Raw genomic sequence first — 22285 nt, 5'->3', positions numbered from 1 at the left:
GTACCTGCAGTTGTGCCTCTGCCCATTGATGATTTGGCAGATCTGGCCAACCGTTCAGTTTTGGCAAGGTGTGGAAATTAAATCTGTAACCTCTTGAGACTATGTCCAGAACCCATTTGTCCCGGGTTATGCGGCCCCGATTTTGATAAAAAAGAGAAATCTTTCCTCCCAAAGGTGCTTCCAGGACAGGAGCCCCTGTAACCAGAAAGGGAGAGTCATAAAGACTGTTTCCGGTAGGGCTGAGACTTATCTTTACCTCCTTTGGGAGAGGGGGCAGTCCACTGCCTATTCCTAAAAAGGGTTTGTGCCTGCCCCTACCTCTGGAACACCTGAATCTGCTTCACTGAGGCCTGTCCGAGCTTGGAAAGGACCAAGGTTTAGCTGGCCAGTGCCTGCTAAATCTAGGAGGTTGCACCTGTAGAAAATCCTTAACCGTCTGCATAGATTTGGCTTTGTCCTCCATTTTCTATAATACCTCTTCAGCTTTGGCCCCAAACAAAACATCATGCTGCAAAGGAGCATCCAAAAGTTTGGCTTTAACCTGATCCGGCAAGCTCTGTTCCTTTAACCAAGCATGTCTTCTAATAACTGCGCCAGTTGTAGCAGCCCTACAAGAAGCTTCCAAAGAATCAAAACCACAAATCAGGGTATGTTTACCCGCTTGTTCAATAGCATGCAATAAATCCTGTAACTCCTTATCATCCACACCAATAGAAACAGCTGAATCTTTTGTTTAAATACAGACAAAAGGTATTGCTGATACTTCAGCATATGAAATTGACAGTTCAAAGCTCTAATAGACAATGTAGCAGAAGTATAAACTTTTTTACCCCATCTTTCCAAAGCCCTGGACTCTCGGTCAGAGGGAATAGGATGATTAGCAGAGGCCGCTTTAACACCCTTAGGGCCCTGAGAAATTGTTTCCGGATCAGGTGAAAGATTCTTAAAAAGAAACTTGTGAGAATCTGGAACCCTATAATACCTATCTGGTTAGACCGGAGCAGGGGGAAAAGAATCAGGAGAGAGGGAAGCTTCTGAAAAAACATCATCTACAATGCCCAATACAGGGGGAATAGCAAGAGGCGTATGCTGAGGGAGAAGAAGAAAATCCCTAAGCCTTTTCTTGGTTTCAGAGAATTCCTGCCCTTCCCAGTGAAAATGCTCCCTCACAGCATGCAAAGTTTCACCAAAAGAATAATCCTCAGGAGGAGAGGCTGAAATAAAGGAATCTTCAGCATCAGAATCCTCATAAGGAGGAAAGGAACAATCCTGCTCAAGGGAAGAAGCAGAAGAAACAGAAATTTGGTCTGAAAAATCATAATCGGACTGTAATCTAGGCTTTTTGTCAGGAGGGGGATGAGAACCCCTGATCATAAATAACAAATCTTCAGCCATCCTAAGCATCTGCCTTTGAGGCCTAGGACCCTGATCAAAAGGTGTCTGTGCTTGCCATTTCTTTTTAGCTGGAGCCGTAGTCATTGTCTTAGAATGCAAAACTGAATCCATATTTACATGAAGCTGTGAAGGCTTGAAAACTCCCTCAGAAGCCGGTACCTGCCTACCAGCTCTGGACCCAACTGAGGGAGTAGTATCCGAAGGTCCATTCCCTGGCAATTCTGAAGGCCCCATCAGCTCCACACCGAAGTTGGTACAGGCAATTGGTCCAAAAGAGGCGGATGACAGGGGCTGCAAAGGCACCTCACCAACAAACCAGCAACTGGCAATAACTGAGTAATATCCTCTGCTTTGGACCTCGGAGGCCTGTCTTTATCTTTGCGCCTCTTACACACACCAGAAGCCGGAAAAGAATCCGAAGACATATTATAATTAAACCTTTTACCAAAATAGTAGAAGGCAAAGTTGTACCTATGCCTAATAGTACGCTGATTAAATCTAGCACAAAACCCACAATTAGCAACGTCGTGGTCAGGCCCCAGGCAGGGAGGGAATACAACAGCAGTGAAAATCCCTATGAGGTATTTGTTTCCCACAAGAAATACAATTATTAACTTTTTCTGACATCTGACTGGAGCAAGAAAAAGACCTCCCCAATGGGGTACTTATCTTATAAAATGAAAAATCCTGGAAGTAAATCCAAAAACAGACAGGAGTAGGCCGACTGGCATTAGCGAACTGCTCAGGGCACCTTGCGGCAAGAAAGACTGGGGTAATGGCGTCGGCTGAGGTCTTTATACTTCCTGGCGCATTGATGTCAGGATAAAAGTGACCTCAGCTGATGCCCAATCCAGACTTTGGGATTCTGGCCGATCGAGGACTGCTGCTGGCTGGAAGAATCCTACAGTCATGACTGCAACAGTGAACCACGAAGGACATCAGGAGATCAAGATAGTGAGAGTTCAGGCACTTGCCTTTTCGAACAAGTGGCAGAGACCAGGTATGTTGTAAGCTGTAACATGCAAGCACCTATAGTAGACCACTTTATCAGTTTTTTTTAAATGTTATGAAGCAATAATCAACAAAGACAGACACATCTGAATCTCTTTTGCATCCTTGTATATTATAGTCCTAAAACTGTTCTTTCAGTTTTTTTGACAATAGTTATACAGAGGAGTAATTTCTACAGCAGAAACTGAAAAAACAAGATATATATATATATATATATATATATATATATATATATATATATATATATATATATATATATATATATAGATATATATATAGATATATATAGATATATATATAGATATAGATATATACACATATATATCTATAGCTATCTATCTATATAATATATATATAGATATATAAAATCTTTCCATGACATTCTACACAATCCAAATCTGCCAGCAGCACAATAGCTACTACTTTTAATTTTCTTCTAATATTGCATGATATTGTTTTCTTGGAAAGCTATGCCCCACTATTTCCTGTAAAACCAAAACTCTATTCACTTACAATGAAAATAGTGAGGAATGCTGTTAAATCTGAGAATCCACAGTAAATATTTCAGTGACTGGTATGCATTAACTGTTATATATTTATTTCCTACATATGCGTTAACTCCATTTGTAAAAACATTCTTGCAAAAGGGTAAAGAAATAATTGAAATAACATAGCCTTTTTTAAAAGTGCTATTTTGTATTTTTCAGGTCCTGTCTTTCTACCACCATCCTTTCCTGGGTCAGACAAGGTATCATGTTTTCTGATATGCAAAGCTCATCTTATTTGTGAAGTTGATTTCTGTGGTTATCAGGGTTCTTTGTATTCAAACTCTAAAAGGCTCAACAGTGTACTGTTGTGGGGAAGGAAAGAATGCAGCTATACATGACAACACTCAAAGAGCTGTGAATTTTGAACCTGGGTAGCTTTTTGACTTCAATGAGTGTTAAATACACAAGAGCTATAGGTACCTTGCCACATGAGTTTTCCTTGACCAAACTTTCAAAAGGGGTAGGCAAAAATGATACAAAAGCAAGAGAAGTGAATTCCTAAAGAATATATCATGATACTTCATTTGGCTCCCAGATGCAGGCCACTGAGGAAGCTGACTAGGATAGATATGCCACAGTGGAGAAAAACTAGTAAGTTGCTTTTAATATATACATGGAGGAAAATACACTTTGAGGAAATGAAATAAGTTTAGTGCATAGTTGTCCTTTAATAATCCAGTTATGTGTAAGCGAACACTCAAGTAGAATTCCATAAATGATGCTCGCAGAATACCACTAATTTCAATTTCACTATTAAATGGATTTAGTAATTTACTAGGTTATTCCTCCCAAAAACAGACACAAAACACAGTTTAGAAGTAAAGTCTACTGCTGAGTAAAAATAAAATCAAAATTAGTGGAACTCTGTAAACCACATATACTGTATCTTATTGCTGGTCAGTCCTTTGTCACTCTGCAACTTTAAGGACTTGACTTGGGAAGAAAAACCATCAATGAACTCTTAGCAGACTTAATAGCAAACATAAATAAGATGGAAGATAACACATCCCTGCCTTACTCTACTCCTCTCCCTGAAGAAAGGATATCCATGTATTATTCTCCTTCCTGAACACAGGACTTCCCTGTCCTATTCTAATTCCTACAGATCGTATACCCTTGTCTTATTTATCTTCCCAAAGAAAGGACATCCTCGTGTTATTTCTCTTCCTGAAGAACGAGCTTCCCTGCCTTATTCCTTTTCCTGAAGAAAGGACATCCCTGTGATATTCCCCTACCTAAAGTCAAAACATTCCTGCCTTATTCCAGTTCATGCAGATAGAATATTCCTGATGTATTTTGCTTCTTAAACACAGGACATCCTTACCTTATTTCCCTTCCTTAAAACAGGATATCCCTGCCTTACTCCTATTCCTGAAGACAGCACATTTATAATTTATTCCACTTAATGAAGACAGGGCATCCTTGTCTTACTCCCACACCTAGTCTGAAGGTAGCTCATCCACAAAGTTGTCAAAGATTTGTGAAGTAAATTTTATGAACAATTCATCACTATCTTAAGAAAAATGCAAGTAAAAATGACACCCTGCCAAGGCTCTTCAAATGTAGTTCCACAAGACAGAGGATTTCTACAGATCAGACATTACTGCTGCTCACTCCTCTCCTTTGATCATATGTTACTGCAGCACAGTCCTCATCTTTGATCAGACATTACTGCAGCACAACCCTCACCTTTGATTAGACATTACTGCAGCACAATCCTCTCCTTCAATCAGACATTACTGCTGCACAATTCTCTCCTTTGATCAAGCATTACTGCAGCACAGTCCTTACCTTCAAGCAAACATTACTGCTGCACAGTCTTGTCCTTCAATCAGACATTACTGCTGCACAGTCCTCTACTTTGATCAGCACAATCCTCGCCTTCAATCAGATGTTACTGCTGCACAGTCCTCTGTTTTGATGAGATGTTAATAAAGCACAGTCCTCACCTTTGATCAGACAGTACCGCAGCACAGTCCCCTCCTTCAAACAGGCATTACTGCAGCACAGTCCTCTCCTTCAAACAGACATTACTGCTGCACATCCTCTCCTTTGTTCCGACAATGCTGCAGCACAATCCTCGCCTTCAACCAGACATTACCATAGCACAGTCCCCTCCTTCAAACAGACATTGCTGCAGCACAGTCCTCTCCTTCAAATAGACATTACTGCTGCACAGTCCTCTCCTTTGATCAGATGCTACTGCAGCATAATCTTCGCCTTTCATCAGACATTACTGCTGCACAGTCCTCTCCTTTGATCAGATGCTACTGCAGCATAATCTTCGCCTTTCATCAGACATTACTGCAGCACAGTAGTCCTCTCCTTTGAAAAGACATTACTGCAGCACAGTCCACTCTTTTGAACAGACATTACGGCAGCACAGTCCTCTCTTCTGAACAGACATTACTGCAGCACAGTCCTCTCCTTTGAACACACATTACTGCTGCACAGTCCTCTCCTTTGATCAGATGCTACTGCAGCATAATCTTCGCCTTTCATCAGACATTACTGCAGCACAGTAGTCCTCTCCTTTGAAAAGACATTACTGCAGCACAGTCCACTCTTTTGAACAGACATTACGGCAGCACAGTCCTCTCCTTTGAACAGACATTATTGATGCACAGTACTCTCCTTCAGTCAGACATTTCTGCAACCCAGTCCTCTCCTTCAACAGACATTACTGCAGCACAGTTCTCTCCTGTGATCGGATATTGCTGCAACACAGTCCTCTCCTTCAAACAGACATTACTGCTGCACAGTTCTCTCCCTCAATCAGACATTACTGCAGCACAGTCCTTGCCTTCTCCTATTCTGTGTACCCAGTCTTGCACTTGCCACCAGCTATCCAGTGATCTTTACTGCTCCACAAAACCAGTTTGTCAGAATAACTAGACTGTGCAATACCTTCTCTCAAGATAACGTACAGATATTTTGGCAAAACTCTACTAATGATTTACTGGCACAGTGATTACCTGATGCTTCACAATGCCTGGTACAGTTTGATTCTCAGCTAGGGTGCCTTCTCTGTGGAGTGTATCTGTCCTTCAGCCATGTTGATTTTCATTAAATGCTCTATCTTGTTCTTACCTCCAAAATACATGATATAAGTGTGGATGCTGTGTGTGCATCAGTGTATACACTGCAATAGACTGGTATTTGGTTCAGGATCATTTTTTTGCCTTGTGTCCACTGAGGACAGACTTCAGTTATCTAGTGAATCTGAACTGCTTCAAGCAGGTAATCTGATAATGAATAAATTAGCCTTTTATCAATATTCAAGAGCAAGTTTGGTATATGATTGGTTTTATTAGGATTATGTTCCCTTCTTTAGTTACTGATATGATTAGAACATTGTTCAGATGAGTTAACAGGACATGAGCAGACATTTTTTTAATATCTTATGCAATGATTCTACAACAGAAAATGAAAAAATGCTTATGTACCCTGGTAGGCAGCATGTGCTCACCTGAGACCTTACCCTGAGCCAGGAACACAATGTCTTTCCTTACCTGTATCACTGACACTGGGCTTTCCAGCTTCACCCTCTGGCTTTACATAATCTGCAGTAGTTCTGAGAGAAAATGCTCTCAGTCTCTTTCCATGGCACTGTCCTCTTACCTTTATTGACACAGTTTTTCATCTAGCCAACCAGTGACCCTGCAAACAGCTGCTGCCATCCACAGACTTTATTAAGCAAGTAGGGAGCAAAAGAAGATTATTAGGCCCCTCTTCTGCATCAAACACACACACACAGACATGCACGCACACACACACACACACACACACACACACACACACACGCATGCATGCACGCAAACACACCCACACCCCCCCCACACACACACACACACACACACACACACACACACACACACACACACACACACACACACACACACACACACACACACACACACACACACCTACAGGCAATCTGGAAGAGCATTTGTTTATGTATGGCATGTATTTGGGATGTGGAAGAAAATTAAAAACACACATAAAAAATACAAAATAAAGGAGATATGCAGACTGTGTGTGGAAGGCATCCCATCTGAGAACCAAACTATGAAAAAATGTTGTAAGGCAGCAATGATAACTACTTCCCCACTGTGCCTTGCAGTATTCTTTTCTTTTTTTAAGTCATGCCTACATCTGTTCATTGTAATTGAAATGTTCAAGGCAGAAAGCCACTGTACTCTCCAACCCATTTTACATAAAAAGAACTGGAAGTGCGTCTGATGTTACCATCTCATAGCTCTTTACTTCCTGTACCTTTACTGACATGAAGCCCAATCTGTTCCCATGCCTGGACCTGAGTCTCCACATGTTAACAAGCCTGAGTCACTCCATCTCATTGTCAGCCATCTCTGGAGCCTCATCTGACTTTCTCCACTTCCACCACTTTCATCTAATATGCAATTCAAAACAAAGATGAAGTCTCACATACAGACTGTATTTGAATCTTCCCCTATCTTTATTACTTTATAGTTGCTTAAATGAGGAAGGAAAAATAATTCTACCTAGTTAGCAATATTAAGCTTATTTAACATTCTGCCTCCCCTCTATCTTTACCTTTACCCCTTACCATTTTTCCACTGGCTGTCCCATGCCTTCTTGAATACCTCTGTAGATTCCCTGGCCATTCCATGGATCTATAACCCTTTTTGTTGAAAAAAAAAGATCAAGGGAGTGGTTAGTTCCAACAATCTTCTGCCTATGGATCCTACTTTTATCCTCTATCCATCATGTTCAAAATTATCTTTTAACATCTCCCCAAAGTGATGTTTTGCACCAACATCATGCCCCCCCCCCCCTTGTCTCTTCTCGTCTAAAGAGGGAAGAGCTCTAGCTCTTCTAGCTTTTGGTGATATAACCTCCACCCAGTTCTACAGATCTTTCTGGTAACTTTCCTTTGGATTTCTTCCAGCAGCACAATGTCCTTTTCATAATATGCCCTCCAGAACTGCACACAGTATTTGAGGTATGGTCTGAAAAAGGCCCCGTAGACTGGAAACATTGCCTTTTACTTCCAGAGTCTGTCCTCTAAGAATGAACCCCAGCATTCTGCTTCCTACTGTCACTGCCCTCTCACTCCACCTCAGGTAGTTCAATCCACATATGATCAACACCCCAAGGCCCTTGGTGGTTTCTAAGGGAGGGTTGTAGTAGAACACTGCCTGCTCTGCTCCAGTCACAATTCCCATGCAAATTAAGATGTGTTTACCACACCAATCACAATACATTCCCACCCTCCCTTAGAAACCACCAAACAGTATTCTATGACTTATCCTACTTTTGCATTTCCCCTTTGATAGAACAATATATAAAGAGTAGAAAAAAATACACTGTTCAGAAACATTTCTGTAGATCTGAGGAAACCCATGTAATCTGTGTGTAAGTGCTCATCTTATGCTGACTTGGATATTTTTTATGCTGGAATAAAACTTTTCACAGGCCAAGAAGAAGCAAACTTGTGGAAATCATTCTGATAAAAAATACTGAATTAGTTTAACTTCTAGAAACTCTGCTTAGCCAACTGATTTTCCTGTTATTTATGTATTATCTCTGAATTAAATTTCTTTTAGAGCTGTGTTTGTTGGTCCCCAACTATAGATGGGGTTGGGATTCTTAGTAGCACTCATCAGATGGACAGTCTAGTCTACCCTCTAACCAAAGACTCACCTACCAAGAGAATGAATGGGGTGATGAAATCCCCTGGACAAGTACAAGTGTGTACAGTTTCTGCCCCAGAAAGATCAAATGAGTTAACTGGCACAAGAAGAAAAGCCACTGGGCAAGTCATGGAATAAAAAGGAAAAAAGAGTAATGAAAAACTATCCCCTCCCAGATAAAACCTTTTAAGATCACTAACCCCTGCTTTACTTGTTTATTTATGTATGTATGGATTTAATTACTTTTACCGGTATATTAGGCTGGTACATAACGGTTGAAAATAAAGACAATTCTTTAATTACAAAAAGCACAGACAAATGTTTCATTTGCAACATATGCAGATATATTCAGGAAGGTCTGCATCTATACTGTGCTAATACTGCCAAGATTTATGAGCCAGCAGGGTATTATAATTGTACATCTGAATATGTGGTATACATGGATACTTGTTTATGATTCATTTTACATAGGAAAAGCTAACAGGAAGCTATACAACAGGGTGTATGAGCATGTCAATGTAATTAAAAATATTAAGATTTTAAATACATTGTATAAACATTCTGGTAACTGCAGGACTTTAAAAAAAGTTTCAGTGTTAGAATAAAGTACCTATTATCTAAAGAAGAGGAAACAGAGATGGTAAATTGGATTACTCTGAATACAAGTGGCAGACTTTGGTTGCTTGCAGGGGTTCAGGGTTAAATTCAAGTGTTAATTTTAAGCGTTGCTAAAAAAGAAGAGGAAATATAGGCAGCACATTTGATTCAAATGCATATTTTATATATTTACATTCATACCTCTCAACCTGTTACTGCAAGAATTCTGGACAAAGCCAAAAATAATGGTGGGGACAAGGCCCAAAAATGGGGACAATTTTTAAATATTGCTTTTATAAACCTAGAAATGTGATAGAATGACAAGTTTTGCATTGGTATGCATTTTTCCAAAGGATATGAAGTCTGAAACTCAACTGTCTGTCATTATTTAGTGACTTTAATCCTTAATTATTTGCCAGAAAATCACAAAAATCTTATGAGGAGACAAAAATCTGGACATTCTACAAAAGTCTGGACAGTTGAAAGGTATGTTTACATTTTGCAGAGTATGTATTACCCATGTTTATTATTATTTTGTTTTTAGATTTTATAATGCACATATCTTTGTATAAAAACATTTGTGTTCAATTTTTAGGTCATGCATTGCAATTTGATCAGGTATTTCCTAAATTACACCTATAGATAATATAAAGAGATATAGTTTGTTAGAATAACAAGTCTGAAGAAGTCTCATGATCCTTTTTGAGCATCACAAATACCAAAGTGGTAACTTAGTTGTTGTTTTCATTATGCAGAGCATGAAACTTTTAATCGATTTATTTGTTATGGGCTGGTACGTGACTCTTTTCAGGCACTACCCCGGCCATAAGGCAATACAAAACATATGACACTTACAAATTCATAGGTTTAACTATGCAGTGGAGAAAAATGATTACAATTACAGTTATAAATATTAGCATAATAAAACAATGACATGTCTAAACATAGTAAAACATAATGATACAGTTAACCTTTCTCTAAAGTCTCGTTGACACTTGATGCAAGTGGCCTGCCTGGAGGGAAGGACGTAAAACAAAGGTGTCCTGGGATTTTTTTTTTTTTTGAAGGAGCCAGACACTAGCATTTTCTGACAAAAGTCCCATCATACCATCTACCTGGACATGGCTAGGGTGTTAGATACAATACCCCAGCTCAGGTATAGTTGTCAAACTCACCAAACTAGACATAAACCACTACAATAACTTGCTGGAGTGCAAGCTGGCTCACAGACAGAATCCAGGAAGTCAGGACTGTTGATACCACCTCCACTAAGAGACCAGTCAGCAGATGAGTACCTCAGGGTTCTGTGCTAGAACCGCTCCTATTTGGCATCTACTTCTTGGAGATAAAAGCTAATGCCAAGGGCTTTTTGTTGAGCAAGTTCTCAAATGAATGCAGACTGGGAGCTATCATAGATTACTCCATGACACAAACATCTTACAAGAGGCTCTGTTACAGACAAGTGACTGGTGCCAAAGTCACTGATCAATAAGACACCACTAAGAGTTGACCCGGTAGTCAGGGATCTGGGAACTTATGTAATCTGGCCTTTGACCAACATGTGGCCAGGTTAGTAAGAATATTATTGTATGCTGCCCAACTTATAAGTAAGAGCATGGCATCCAGATCCAAGGAAGTCATAGTGCCACTTTATATGACCCTTATCAATCCCATCATTAAGTATAATGCCCCCTTCAGTATGTACCTAACCAGGCATATGCAACAGTTGGAAAGCCCACAAAGGTTCCTTATCAAGAGAATCCAGGATATAAATACATTGTTCTTTGTGGATCTCCTTAAAACCCAATTTCTATATTCTGACTCCTACCGATTACTGAGGGGTGATCTATGCGTGGAATACAAGGCATCCTTGGATCCAGCTCTGGTGGAACTTTTGCACATCTGGAAAACAAACAGCAACAAAACCACTATATTCAAAGATTTAAATGTTGCTTTTGACATAAATAAGACATGTTGGCCAGACAGATATGTGTCTCAGAGGATCCGCATGCTCTGGAACAGGCTCCCCATCCATGTAAAGCAGGGTCAATTTCTAACCCTATTTAGCTATAACCTTGACCAATGGATAGGAAATCAGAAATTCATCTCGGGTCTGTGGCCCCCATGCCTCTGATAGAGAGAGGCAGGCAGTAATGCCCAAACTAACAACCCCATACCACATAACCTCTAGAAACTTCCTAACATACCCTCTCCTAACAAATACCCATAGTGCATAGGGACACAATTGGGATGGATCATGTGGCTTGGCTTATAAGGTCCCTGGTAGTCGTCCTAGTATATATCTATGAACCTATGAACACTTTCTTTGTGCCATCTTAAAGGATTTTCGTTGCACTAACTGTTCTGTAACATCCAAAAGACTATGGTACATATGCTTATGGCTGTCCAGAAACATGGTTCCAATTTGACCAACCCCTCACTCCCACCCCATCTGCTGCATTTATAATTATATCAGATCTAGACTGTAGTTATTTTTAATACTAACCAGTCTGTTCTGGATATTTTTTAAAATAACAATTGTCACATTACTATGTGTTTCCTGAATAACTAAAGCATGACAAATACTGTCTGTCTGGATTTTTGGTATGGCGTTCTAAATGGTAGCATGCCTCTCGGTTGCTCTGTGAATGAGCACTTCAGTAAATAGAAAATTCAAGTCCACAATGCTAGGTTTTGCTCTATTTTGCTCCACTTAGCTTTGACAATGTCCCACGGCACAAAAGGCATCAGAACAGAAATAAATCTGCTGATAAAACTGTGCAACCACTGCTTAGCAGTGGTCATTTTGATTTCATGGACTTTTCAAATTAATGATAGTAAACAAGTAGATATGGAACAGGAAGACTCCAAAGCATTCCTGGAATTAATGCTTCTTGAAGTACAAAATGTTAGTGGGGAAATACAAGAAAAATGAATGATAAGTTTGCTCAGAATAGAGATATGGATGAGATCCTCTCTGCTTACTCGGTCATCACCATAGCTACTGCAGAGTGAAAACCCCATGCTGAAGGAAGAGTTGGTGAGTGCTGAGGATAAGCTGAAACTTACTTTGGTCAAGCAAATAGATTCCAAAGACAGAGTGAGAAGAAGGGATCAGAATTCCCAAAATACTGGATTTGAATGATCGTGTCTACTTCATGTAACTGTACCTAATTAACTAGTAGTAGTAGCTTTCCTAAATCACTGCTAAGAACCAAGGGGACTCACATAATTTTTCTTTCTGAGACCAGAAGACCAAAAAGGTTATCTCAGGCAGATCACTGAAAAGTTTGAGATGTGCTCCTTGAAAGATCAGATACAATGTGAGATTTGGTCTCCAAAATTACAGACTGTAGATTGTTCCTTGATATTGACTATTAGAGACAGGAAGCAGTGTAACTTGTACAGGGTATAGTGAGGAAGTATAGGCACAGACGATGTAACTAGACCCTTAGGAACCATTGCCTTATGTTCAGTGATGCACATTAGAGTGGGTAGAGGAGCAAGACAAAAACAATTCACAAAGAACAGGCACAGCATCTAATGCAGATGAAGATGCAAGAGGTGACAGTCCTATTGTTGCTAACCCCTTCTCAATCTTCGGGCACACATTTGCTACAAAACACTAAATGTCTGTTTCGACCAAGGGACTGTTTCACAATCTGAATGAACTACTTAGAGCTTATAAATAATGAACTTTATATTCATACCTCTCAGCTGTTCAGATGTTCACAAGAACGTCTAGATTTTTGCCTGATAGTTTTGGTCTGTTCCTCATAAAATTTACATTTTTCTTACAAATCACTGGGGATTGAAGTCACTAAATAATGGCAGGCATTTGTGTTTCAGATATTAGATCCTTCATAAAATTCATGCTAACACACTTCTTATTATAGCAACTTGAACTTGTTAAGTTTATAAGAGCAGTATATACAATGTGTCCTCATTTTGGGCCTTTGTCCCCCAATTATTTTTGGCTTTGTCCAGATTTCTTGAACTAAGAGGTTGAGAGGTATGATTGCTTAGCTTGTTATGTTTATATAGACTAAGAGAATGGATGATTGTGGAGTAAACTAGCTTTTAACTAGTCTTTTGGCTTTAAATTGTGGTTGTCACTTGGGGTGTTGATTCCCAAATGTTTGGCAGCTACAGTGAAAGTAACACTGTAATTATATTTCACTGCAATATTTGAACTATCCCCACTCCATAAGTGATAGTAAAGGCACTACCTGAATGTGACTTTTCAAGTCAAATGGCTTTCAGCTGTCTGGACTTTCCTTTGGACTATGAGATTTGCTGCCTTGACAATCTATTACAGCTATAGTGGTTTCAAACTGATCAGCACATGTTCTGCATGCCATTCTTTAGGTGATTTCATTTATATATTTTTAAAAACTGTACTTTGTTATTGTATAAGTGTGAAGATGGTGGATCAGCAACAATGATACAGTGGTTCTGAATGTTAGTGTTAAAGTGCGAAGCTACACTGGAAGTTTCTGTGCACTGGAATACAAGCAGGTATGCACAAGAATGAAGCTACTTCAATTATATCTGAACAGCGCAAGAGGGTCTGTAATGCAAGCAAGGGGCAATCAGTAAATCAACTATGGTTAAAACATTATTTTATTTTCAGATTCCAGTCTCTTTTTAAATGAGCAACTGGCTAGAGCAAAAGCATACCAGGGCAATATTTTCAAAGAAATACAATTTATTCAGGGAATGCCTGTACCTTTTTTTCCCTTTGAGTGTCAACTTTTGGGATTTTGTCCTAACTCTTCGAAATGTGTTTTATTAATGTATGTAGTTACTATCCGTGGTGGTGGTGCTGCGGTAGCGTTGTCGCCTCACAGTAAGATGCTGACCGGTTCGACTCTCAGCTAGAGCGTCTTCTGCGTGGAGACATGCATGAATGGGCGTACCTTCATTGAAGGTTGTGCGTTAGGGCTGGCAACTCAGCATGTAAAAATCAACTGCCAATCATTAGCGGACCGGAGTTCTGCGGTGGCGACCCCTAAACGGGAAAAGCCGAAAGACACAACAATGTATGTAGTTACTACCAGTTCATCATCTGCAAAATGGTACAAAATGTGTATAGTTATTATCAGTTTAATTTTATTGCTCCAGCTGCTTAATGCTGTTGTGCTTATGTGGAGGGAAGTGTTAACGCATGTATATTTGATTTGTCTACTGTTATGGCAAACACTCACTGTTGAACACTGACCAGTCTTCAATCAAAGACTTGGTTGGGCACCTTTAGAATATGCAGCAGTCTGATTTCTGGCAGGGTATGTGGCTTGGATTTCTTTCTTCATTTTGGATCATTCAGGAGCTAACAAACAAGCAGAGCCTTTTTCTTTTTGCTTTGTATGAGACTATTGTCTTTGAATGCTAGTAGGATGAGTGACCCTGTCAAGAGGATGAATATATTTTTTTATTAAAGGAAAATTCATGCTGATGTCATTACCCTTCATGAAATTAATTTAGATGTAGGAGAACAAAAAAGCTGCTGAAAGGAATCTGGCAAAGAAGGACTGTCTATACTTTTTGGGTATTTAGATGTGGTGGTGTTGGGGGTATTACTATTAGTCTCAAAATCTTTTCTCCTCCAGGTAGGGTATACCACTGCAGACCCCTGAGGGAGATTTGTAGGGCTAAAGAGTTTTTACTTAGGGGATAGGTGTACATTTTCTTTTTTTTTTATTCCCTCTCCCTGACTCCAGCTCTTCTTCTTGTTCACCAGGTCTACTGAACCTGCCTTAGCCTCCCCAGGGCTCAACCCAAATCCAAGTCCGTGGCCAGTGAGGAGATCAAGGGCACTGGTTCAGCATCATATTGCTGCTGGTGAGTGTATCCCAATACAATGTCATATTGCTTTTGGAGAGCATGTCCTAACAACCACTACCTCCTCATGGCAACCTTTGTGAGCTCCATATATTTGCTATGTCAGTAGGTACATGCATAACCATTGTCTTACCAGTGCACTCACTTGCAGCATGGAACTCCACAGGCTCTTAATGCTGCTACATTGCAGTGAGCCTTGGCTGCCTCCTTTCCATTACAGGCAAGTTTGTGTTAAGTGAGTCACTCAACTCCCCACCCTCTGGTGAGGCTCATCCGTTGCCCATGCCACTAGCTGAACAAGGGTCATCTGAGTCAAAGTAAAGCCTTTATCCCTCTGTGCCACAGAATTGCTTAGGTGTACCTTTTCTTCTCTGTATATCCACCCCCCCCCCAGATCCATACAATGGGAATTCAGAACCACCATTTCTAGTCATTTGCTTTTTCAAGAGGGGTCATGCTCTATATGGTGAATTGTAATTTTGTGACCAAACCCTTTAATATCCAAGGGTGCCTGAGGCAAGAGAAGATTACTATAATACATAAGAATGTCACCAGATAACTGAGGATGTTGGGTCTAATGGATAGCAGATCCCCTAGGAATGAGGATGTAGGATGTACATTTCATTATCCTAAGCTTAAGCCTTTTTCACAAACTGACACTACATCTAACAGGAGAACATGCTTACTTAAATCCTTTAAAAGACACACAATTCTTTTATCAGATCATCCCCCTGCCTCAACAGAGATTTTACTGGACTGGTAAGGTGACCCCCCCCCCCCGCATCTCCAAAAGTGCTAGAGGTTTCCAATTTACTATTTAAAGCAAGAATATTTTTTCCATATGGCACAGGACAGTACTGAAGGATGTCACAGAGGCCTTTAATGTTTCGGAGGCTGAAGTGATAGATTCATGGGAAAGTTTCAAGAGGCAGTCAAAGGACAGGATCCAACAAAGTTCTGCTATGGACTGAGTCAAACTTAAAGCAGTAGAAAAAAGACGGAAACTATATAAGCTGTAAATGAGAGACCAGAAGTTAGATACAAGTAAGGATGTGAATAGAAAAGTTAAAGAATGAAATACAGAACTATTTAGACTGGCGATATGAACTCCTTTGAGAAGACCTAAGTGATATATATTTTTAAAACTCATCCAAATACATGAAGGTACTTGTGCTTAGGCTCCAAAAGCAAAGGGCAAATGACACAGTACAGAAGTTAGCAGACAGCAGACCCCTAGGTACTCTACAAAGAAAGCACACCACTGAAAATTCTAGACATTTTCAGACATTTTTATGATGAGCTCTGTAAAATAAGAAGTTGGGGAAGAGTCAACAAAATAAAGTAAGAGATTTATTTGGATCATCTCCCAAATCGTCATCTTACTAAAGAGCAGATACTATGATTAGTGGCTCCAACTATTGTGGAGGAGCTGACCGAATTTATAAAAAATCAAGCAACATGGAATACTCCTGACCCAAATGAACAGCCCCTGGATCTGTGGCTCATGGACTTGGATTCTGTCAGCTGTTTACCAGAGTTATATATCAGGAAATACAGATGGGTAATCCACTTCCCATATGGAAGTAAGTGATTATGGCTGTGAAACACAAGGACAGCAAGGAACTTGCATTGCCATCATCCTACAGTTCTATATTTATTTTAAATTATAAGATCTTATTGGTTTTAACTGCTACTAGATTATGTAAATTAATGCCTGAATTAGTTAATCTGGATCAGTGCGGCTTTGGGGGTGGCAGACATTTGATACCATTCTTATGATTTTCCTTGTTATGCAAGCTCCTGATAGAGCAGCAGTAAGCTTGCCTCGGTGAGTCATAATGCACAGAAAAGGCATTTAACTAGATAGAATGGACCTTCTTGAAAGTAGTTCTGTTAAAATTTGATATACCAGGATCAATAACTTATTGCATTTCAGGTCTGTTAATATTCCCATACTAAGAAGAAAACTCATTACAAGTCCTTGAGCCATTTCACCCTTTCCAGGAATAGCAGACATGGGTACCCTCTTTCCCATTGCTCTCTGCATTGTATCTTGAGCTTTTTGCTATAGCAATACACATTTCAGACATAGACAGTCACAGAACTAAGCAAAACATTGTATAAAAATTTCACTTTATGTACATGACATTTTAATTTATACATCTAATCCGGACTCAGATCTTCCAATATCATTAAATATACTTGAGGACTTTAGTAATGTTTCTACTTAAAAAATGAACTAAGACAAAACCAGGGCAGTTGAAGTAAACATTACACTGAATGAAGTATTAAAGGCATATTGCCCCTTCCTCTGGGTCTCAAAGCATCTTAATACTCAAAAATCAAGTCTAGTCCCCTCTATAAGCATATCTGTTGAGCAAACATATATATTCTTTGCAAAGAATTAGGATAGAAACCAACGTTTGGGAGTTGGTTCCATTGGAGTGAGATCAGAAAGTGCAGGCTTTTAAACTTCTTCATTCTGGCTCTGTTATTGTACATCATTCAGTCATTCTCATTTGTCAACCTGAAGGATTTTTAAGAGTCATTAATCTGCTGTTATGGAGTTCATATGAGAAAGACAAAACTGATGATATCATGGGACAAGCTAGTTATGATAAAAGATACAGGATGCCTTTATCTGATGGATTGTTATACTTTTAACTGCATGCAGTTGAAGTTATTTCATCTGTAGGCTTTGATGTTAGAATGACCTTGAAGACATTGCTGCTGCCTTCTATAGATCAGCATGGGCATATAGATATCTTCTGGAGACATAAATCTAGCCCTCAAAACCTGCAGGCTGTTACCATAATGAGATGTCTGCTTTAAAATCATTTTCTCCCCTGGGCAAGGACGGTTATCCTTATTGCTTATCTGGACTCGTAACCAAATGCTGACTATGTAATTTCTAACTGGGAGAAAAAGAAAATGGATACACGCTACATAGGTAAGCCGTGAGTTGGTGAAACCTCACTTTGAACTTCAGAAGATTTCGAAAGTTGGTTATTATAGGCTTATAATGGCAGCTGTTTAACCAAAAAACTATGGCCTTCCCATTAGTTCTCAATTGAACTTATTAAATATTATCTTAGATGCCAGGCAGACAAATGTAAGGATAAAAGGGATAATTAGTAGAGCCTATGAAGCCATATGGGAGTGTAACTCAACTAAGAAATTAATGAAGAGACTCATGAACCTCTCTTCTAGACAGGCCAGTGCCTTATTTCATTAGGATTCTATTTGTTAACCAGGATAGTCAGACTGAGTACAAGTCCATTTTCATTGGAGGTCTGGGGAGAAAATATCCATAATTACAACATGAAAAGTAAAATATACAATGAAGTATAACACAAGCATGATATATACAATGACGTATAACACAAGCATGATGCATACAATACACAGAATAACAATGTATGAACTGAAGCTTATGTCGTCTTGTTTTTTGTTACATACAGTTCTTACAGTAGAGCATAAGTCACCAGATAAGGTCACAGTAATAAAAGAGGCAAAATACAGTGTGAGTGACATTATGGAAAAAGAAGAGGAGTGGTGAACAATCCATTTATTGGCCTGAATGTATCCATAAAGACCTGAGTATTCAGAAGTTGTGTAGCTAAAATTCTTGATGTCCTTAAGGGGTCATTTGCGTATATCCCATGGGCCTCCACTACACGAGGTTTAAGGTATCACACAGTGAAAAACTCTGGTTTGGCAGTTTTTTTTCTTGTAGTTTTAACTGAAACCATTAGGGTACATACCTATTAGCACTATTTTGGGTCTGTCTTTTTAATCTCTGCAGAAAAAAGCAGCTTTATTAGTCTCCTTCCACAACTTTAAAATAGTTCTTTCTACAACAAACCTGTTAATATTGAGATGGTAGTGAGTCCAGAGATGACAAATGCTGCCATTTGCATGAACGTGGGAGTCTTTCTGTCAACAAAAGCAAACACGTGGTTCTTGCATTTCATTTCATCAATAGCTTTCTAAGATCTTGAATGCAAACCATCTACCAGCAGAAGGGAAGAAACAGACACTTCCAGGGAAAAGACAGAAGATATCCTGATACACTCCTAAGGAAGCCAGAAAGAAATAAAGAGGAGTCATAGAATGCCTCAGCCATGTTAAACTCTTTTACAGCAGTTTGTGGGTGAAATTCCTTGGCTGGTGAATTGGAATGGATGGGGCATTTCAACAGCTTATTTATTTCTGGTCAGAAAGTATTGGCATGGGACAGGATACTTTCCTGAACATAGTTAATACATGCTTCTTTGCCAGGTTTTATCCATTTTTTTGTATTTGTTTTGGAGTCTCCTGTAGCTTGTGAGATCATACACATCTTACTGGACCTGTACATTAGCCATACCTTGTCTCACAGTTACATTAGCTGCTTAGTTATGTGGTTACCTACCTGAAGTTTGTGCTTTTGTTTTTATCCTTCTTCTTGGAGAAAGTTTTTTTTTGAATTCTCAGGAAATCGTAACAGGAGTAGATAAATTAATTACCAATGGAGGAGAGAGTTGAAACCAAAGTTTGTGAGAACAACTTCAAATGGAGGACAGTGAGATAAACAATGTTGACAATTTATTCTGATGATTTTAGCGGAAGAGATTTTAGAGGATTCCCCACCCGATTCAAAATGTGTAGTAGCGGTAACTGACACACTTTGACAAGAAGGCACCAGATGTAATAAGATCCAGCTGGCTAGTAAATATTCAGTCTAAGCTATTGCACCTACCATTTTGTTGTCTGTTTTATTGTGAAGGTAGAATCCTTAAGTCAGGCTCCTGATGTGGTCTGTTGAATGGCAGACAGGTTAAGGTACTGCACAGCCTGGATGGGCCTAGAGTAATCAGATAGGGAATGGGAGAAGACAAACTGTGTCTTGTTCTCTTTATCTGACTTCAATGGCTATATTTTCTATGTGGAAACATTTTCAGCAGCTCTAGGATCGTGGCAGACAAACTCTCTATGAAGGGTTTAAAATCTGGTGCAAGGGTTTGTATATGGTTTAGTGCAAATCCTGATGTTTGCAGCAGCTCTGCTGAATTCCCTATGTGTCCGATGCACAGCTACAGGTAATATTTATAATCAGACTATGAAGTTACTGTGGTCCATTGTGACGGCTGTTATAACACTTGTCACTTGTCCATTGTGACAGCTCTTATAACGTGTCACAGGTCCATTGTGGCAGCTCTTATAACGTGTCAAACTTTGTCATACATGTCATACATTTAGGTTAAGCTTTTCTCACTGTACTATATGTCACAGCTAACACAGTCAACAATGGCCATACGTCTGTGTTTATCCTGTTCTCACAAATGGGTCCCACGACTGAGCACACAATTCAAAAAGAAAACAAAACAAAGAGAAGTGACCAGAAGAAAAGGGCTAATATGATAATGCATGCTCACCTCCAGAGGGTCGATACCAGATCTCCACACAGTCCTCATCCTGGTAGGGAGAGTCCTTGACTTCTGGCTGATTCTCACTCCAGTAAGTAAACTCAGTACGAGAACCATCTGACCATTCAAAATGGCCTTCCTGTAAAAAGAATCTAAGATGTCATAATTTTCCAAACACTGATGTCACATGGTCAGAGGAAAACTCAAACAACATTGACACAGACAAGCCTTCTTTCCACAAAAAAGGAATGCTTTAAAATGTAGATAATGTACTACATAATAATGAAGTTGTTTACTGACATTCTCATGCACATCTGATATTCGAACATGAGTCATGATAACCAGAGCTGTCTAAAGAGCATGGAACAGACACATGGTCTACCATGGAGTAACAGCTACCTGTCTTCATGAAGCCCTTATGTGATCCACAGTGCCTAGTAGTCCAAACTGATCTGCAAAAATTAAGATTGCACTGGAAGAACAAAGTTAATGTAATAGGAACATAACCTGTCTGGATCTGTAACTGCTCAGACAGAGTAATCTAACTGAAATTTACCTATTTAATACACATGATGTATTATAAGTTACTACCTAACTAAACACAACTGTCAGAAACAAGTACTATATTATTTCTGGCACTTGGTATTTATCCAGAAGTTACTTTATCCAGCGTTTAGGTCAGCTGGACATCAAAGAACACTGACTCTGCCATATTATAACAAACACACTTACCACCTACGTACATTTCAAGTTTAAACTAAAATTCAGTGACATGTTTAATCTAATGTTTTCATGTTATATATTCCATAACATAAGAGTAAGTTGAGAAATGTAAGCATCCCTCTTAGCTGTCCTATTTTGTGATACATTTAATTTCACTGATATATTATTAATCTTCTGTCCTTTTTACATATATATTTACATCATACATTTCCAGATATTCTTTGTCATTAAACAATGTGTGATAAACACATTTTATCCTTTAGCATTATATATGAAATACTAAAAAGCTGCAATTGCTATAATCTTTCTTGATATGATAACTGTAACACCCCTGCACTTGCCCAGTAATCAAGGAGCCTCACCACTAACATCAGTGAGGGATGTGCACATTGGGAGGATGACAAGTACACACACAGTAAAGTACAATTTCCCTTAAGAGCACACAGAGATCACAGTCAGTCTGGGGCTAGTTTCTCCCTCTCTCTCCAGATCCCCAATAAGACTCTCCACTGGCACAGCTATAGGGTTAAGATCTCAGCCGAGTGGTCAAGCCAAAACCTCCAACACCCGCGCTGTCCAACGGTTGTTTTGTTTCCCTGCCCAAGTAGCTGACACACACACACACACACACACACACACACACACACACACACACACACACACACACACACACACACACACACACACACACTTTGAGATTTGATTTACATACAAAATTGCAGGACAGTCTCATATGATTACAGAAAACATCTAAGCTTATCTTACTATATTCCTATCTATCTCTAAGAGAAATCACTGCAATCTAAGTCTTACTTACAGAGCAAGGCAAATACAGATGAGAATTGCTGAAGATGGATGTATTCAGATCCAGAGACAAATACAAAAAGCCTAGACTTTCTGTCTGAGATAGTTATTAAATTAATAATACACACTACTGCTGGGTTATCGCAGATTACATCATTCTTGTCACCTCTCTCTTAGTTCCCAAGCTAACAGGAACTTAAAATTTAACGTGTCTGTGAAAAATACTTATCTCTCATATGTACAGCTGCTAGGAAGCCACAGAGCAATACAAAAACACTTTACA

General features: G+C 39.3%; 2 protein-coding genes across 2 annotated transcripts in view; both read right to left on the bottom strand.

Annotated features, from left to right (window-relative positions):
* The window catches only part of SIRT7 (sirtuin 7), an 885398-nt gene that overhangs the window by 495015 nt on the left and 368098 nt on the right, over positions 1–22285 (bottom strand). The window lies entirely within an intron of this gene.
* LOC122800097 (low affinity immunoglobulin epsilon Fc receptor-like) overlaps positions 1–22285 on the bottom strand; it is a 263352-nt gene that overhangs the window by 23203 nt on the left and 217864 nt on the right. Inside the window, exon 6 of the mRNA XM_044069624.1 lies at positions 20485–20614. Within this exon, the coding sequence (XP_043925559.1) occupies positions 20485–20614 (130 nt within the window). The remainder of the gene's footprint in view (positions 1–20484; positions 20615–22285) is intronic.

This window comes from Protopterus annectens, chromosome 4.part0, assembly GCF_019279795.1.
Source record: "Protopterus annectens isolate FY-2018-M chromosome 4.part0, PAN1.0, whole genome shotgun sequence".
Taxonomy (NCBI): domain Eukaryota; kingdom Metazoa; phylum Chordata; order Ceratodontiformes; family Protopteridae; genus Protopterus; species Protopterus annectens.
The sequence above is the reverse complement of the archived record's forward strand: the minus strand, read 5'-3'. Positions and strand labels throughout refer to the sequence as shown.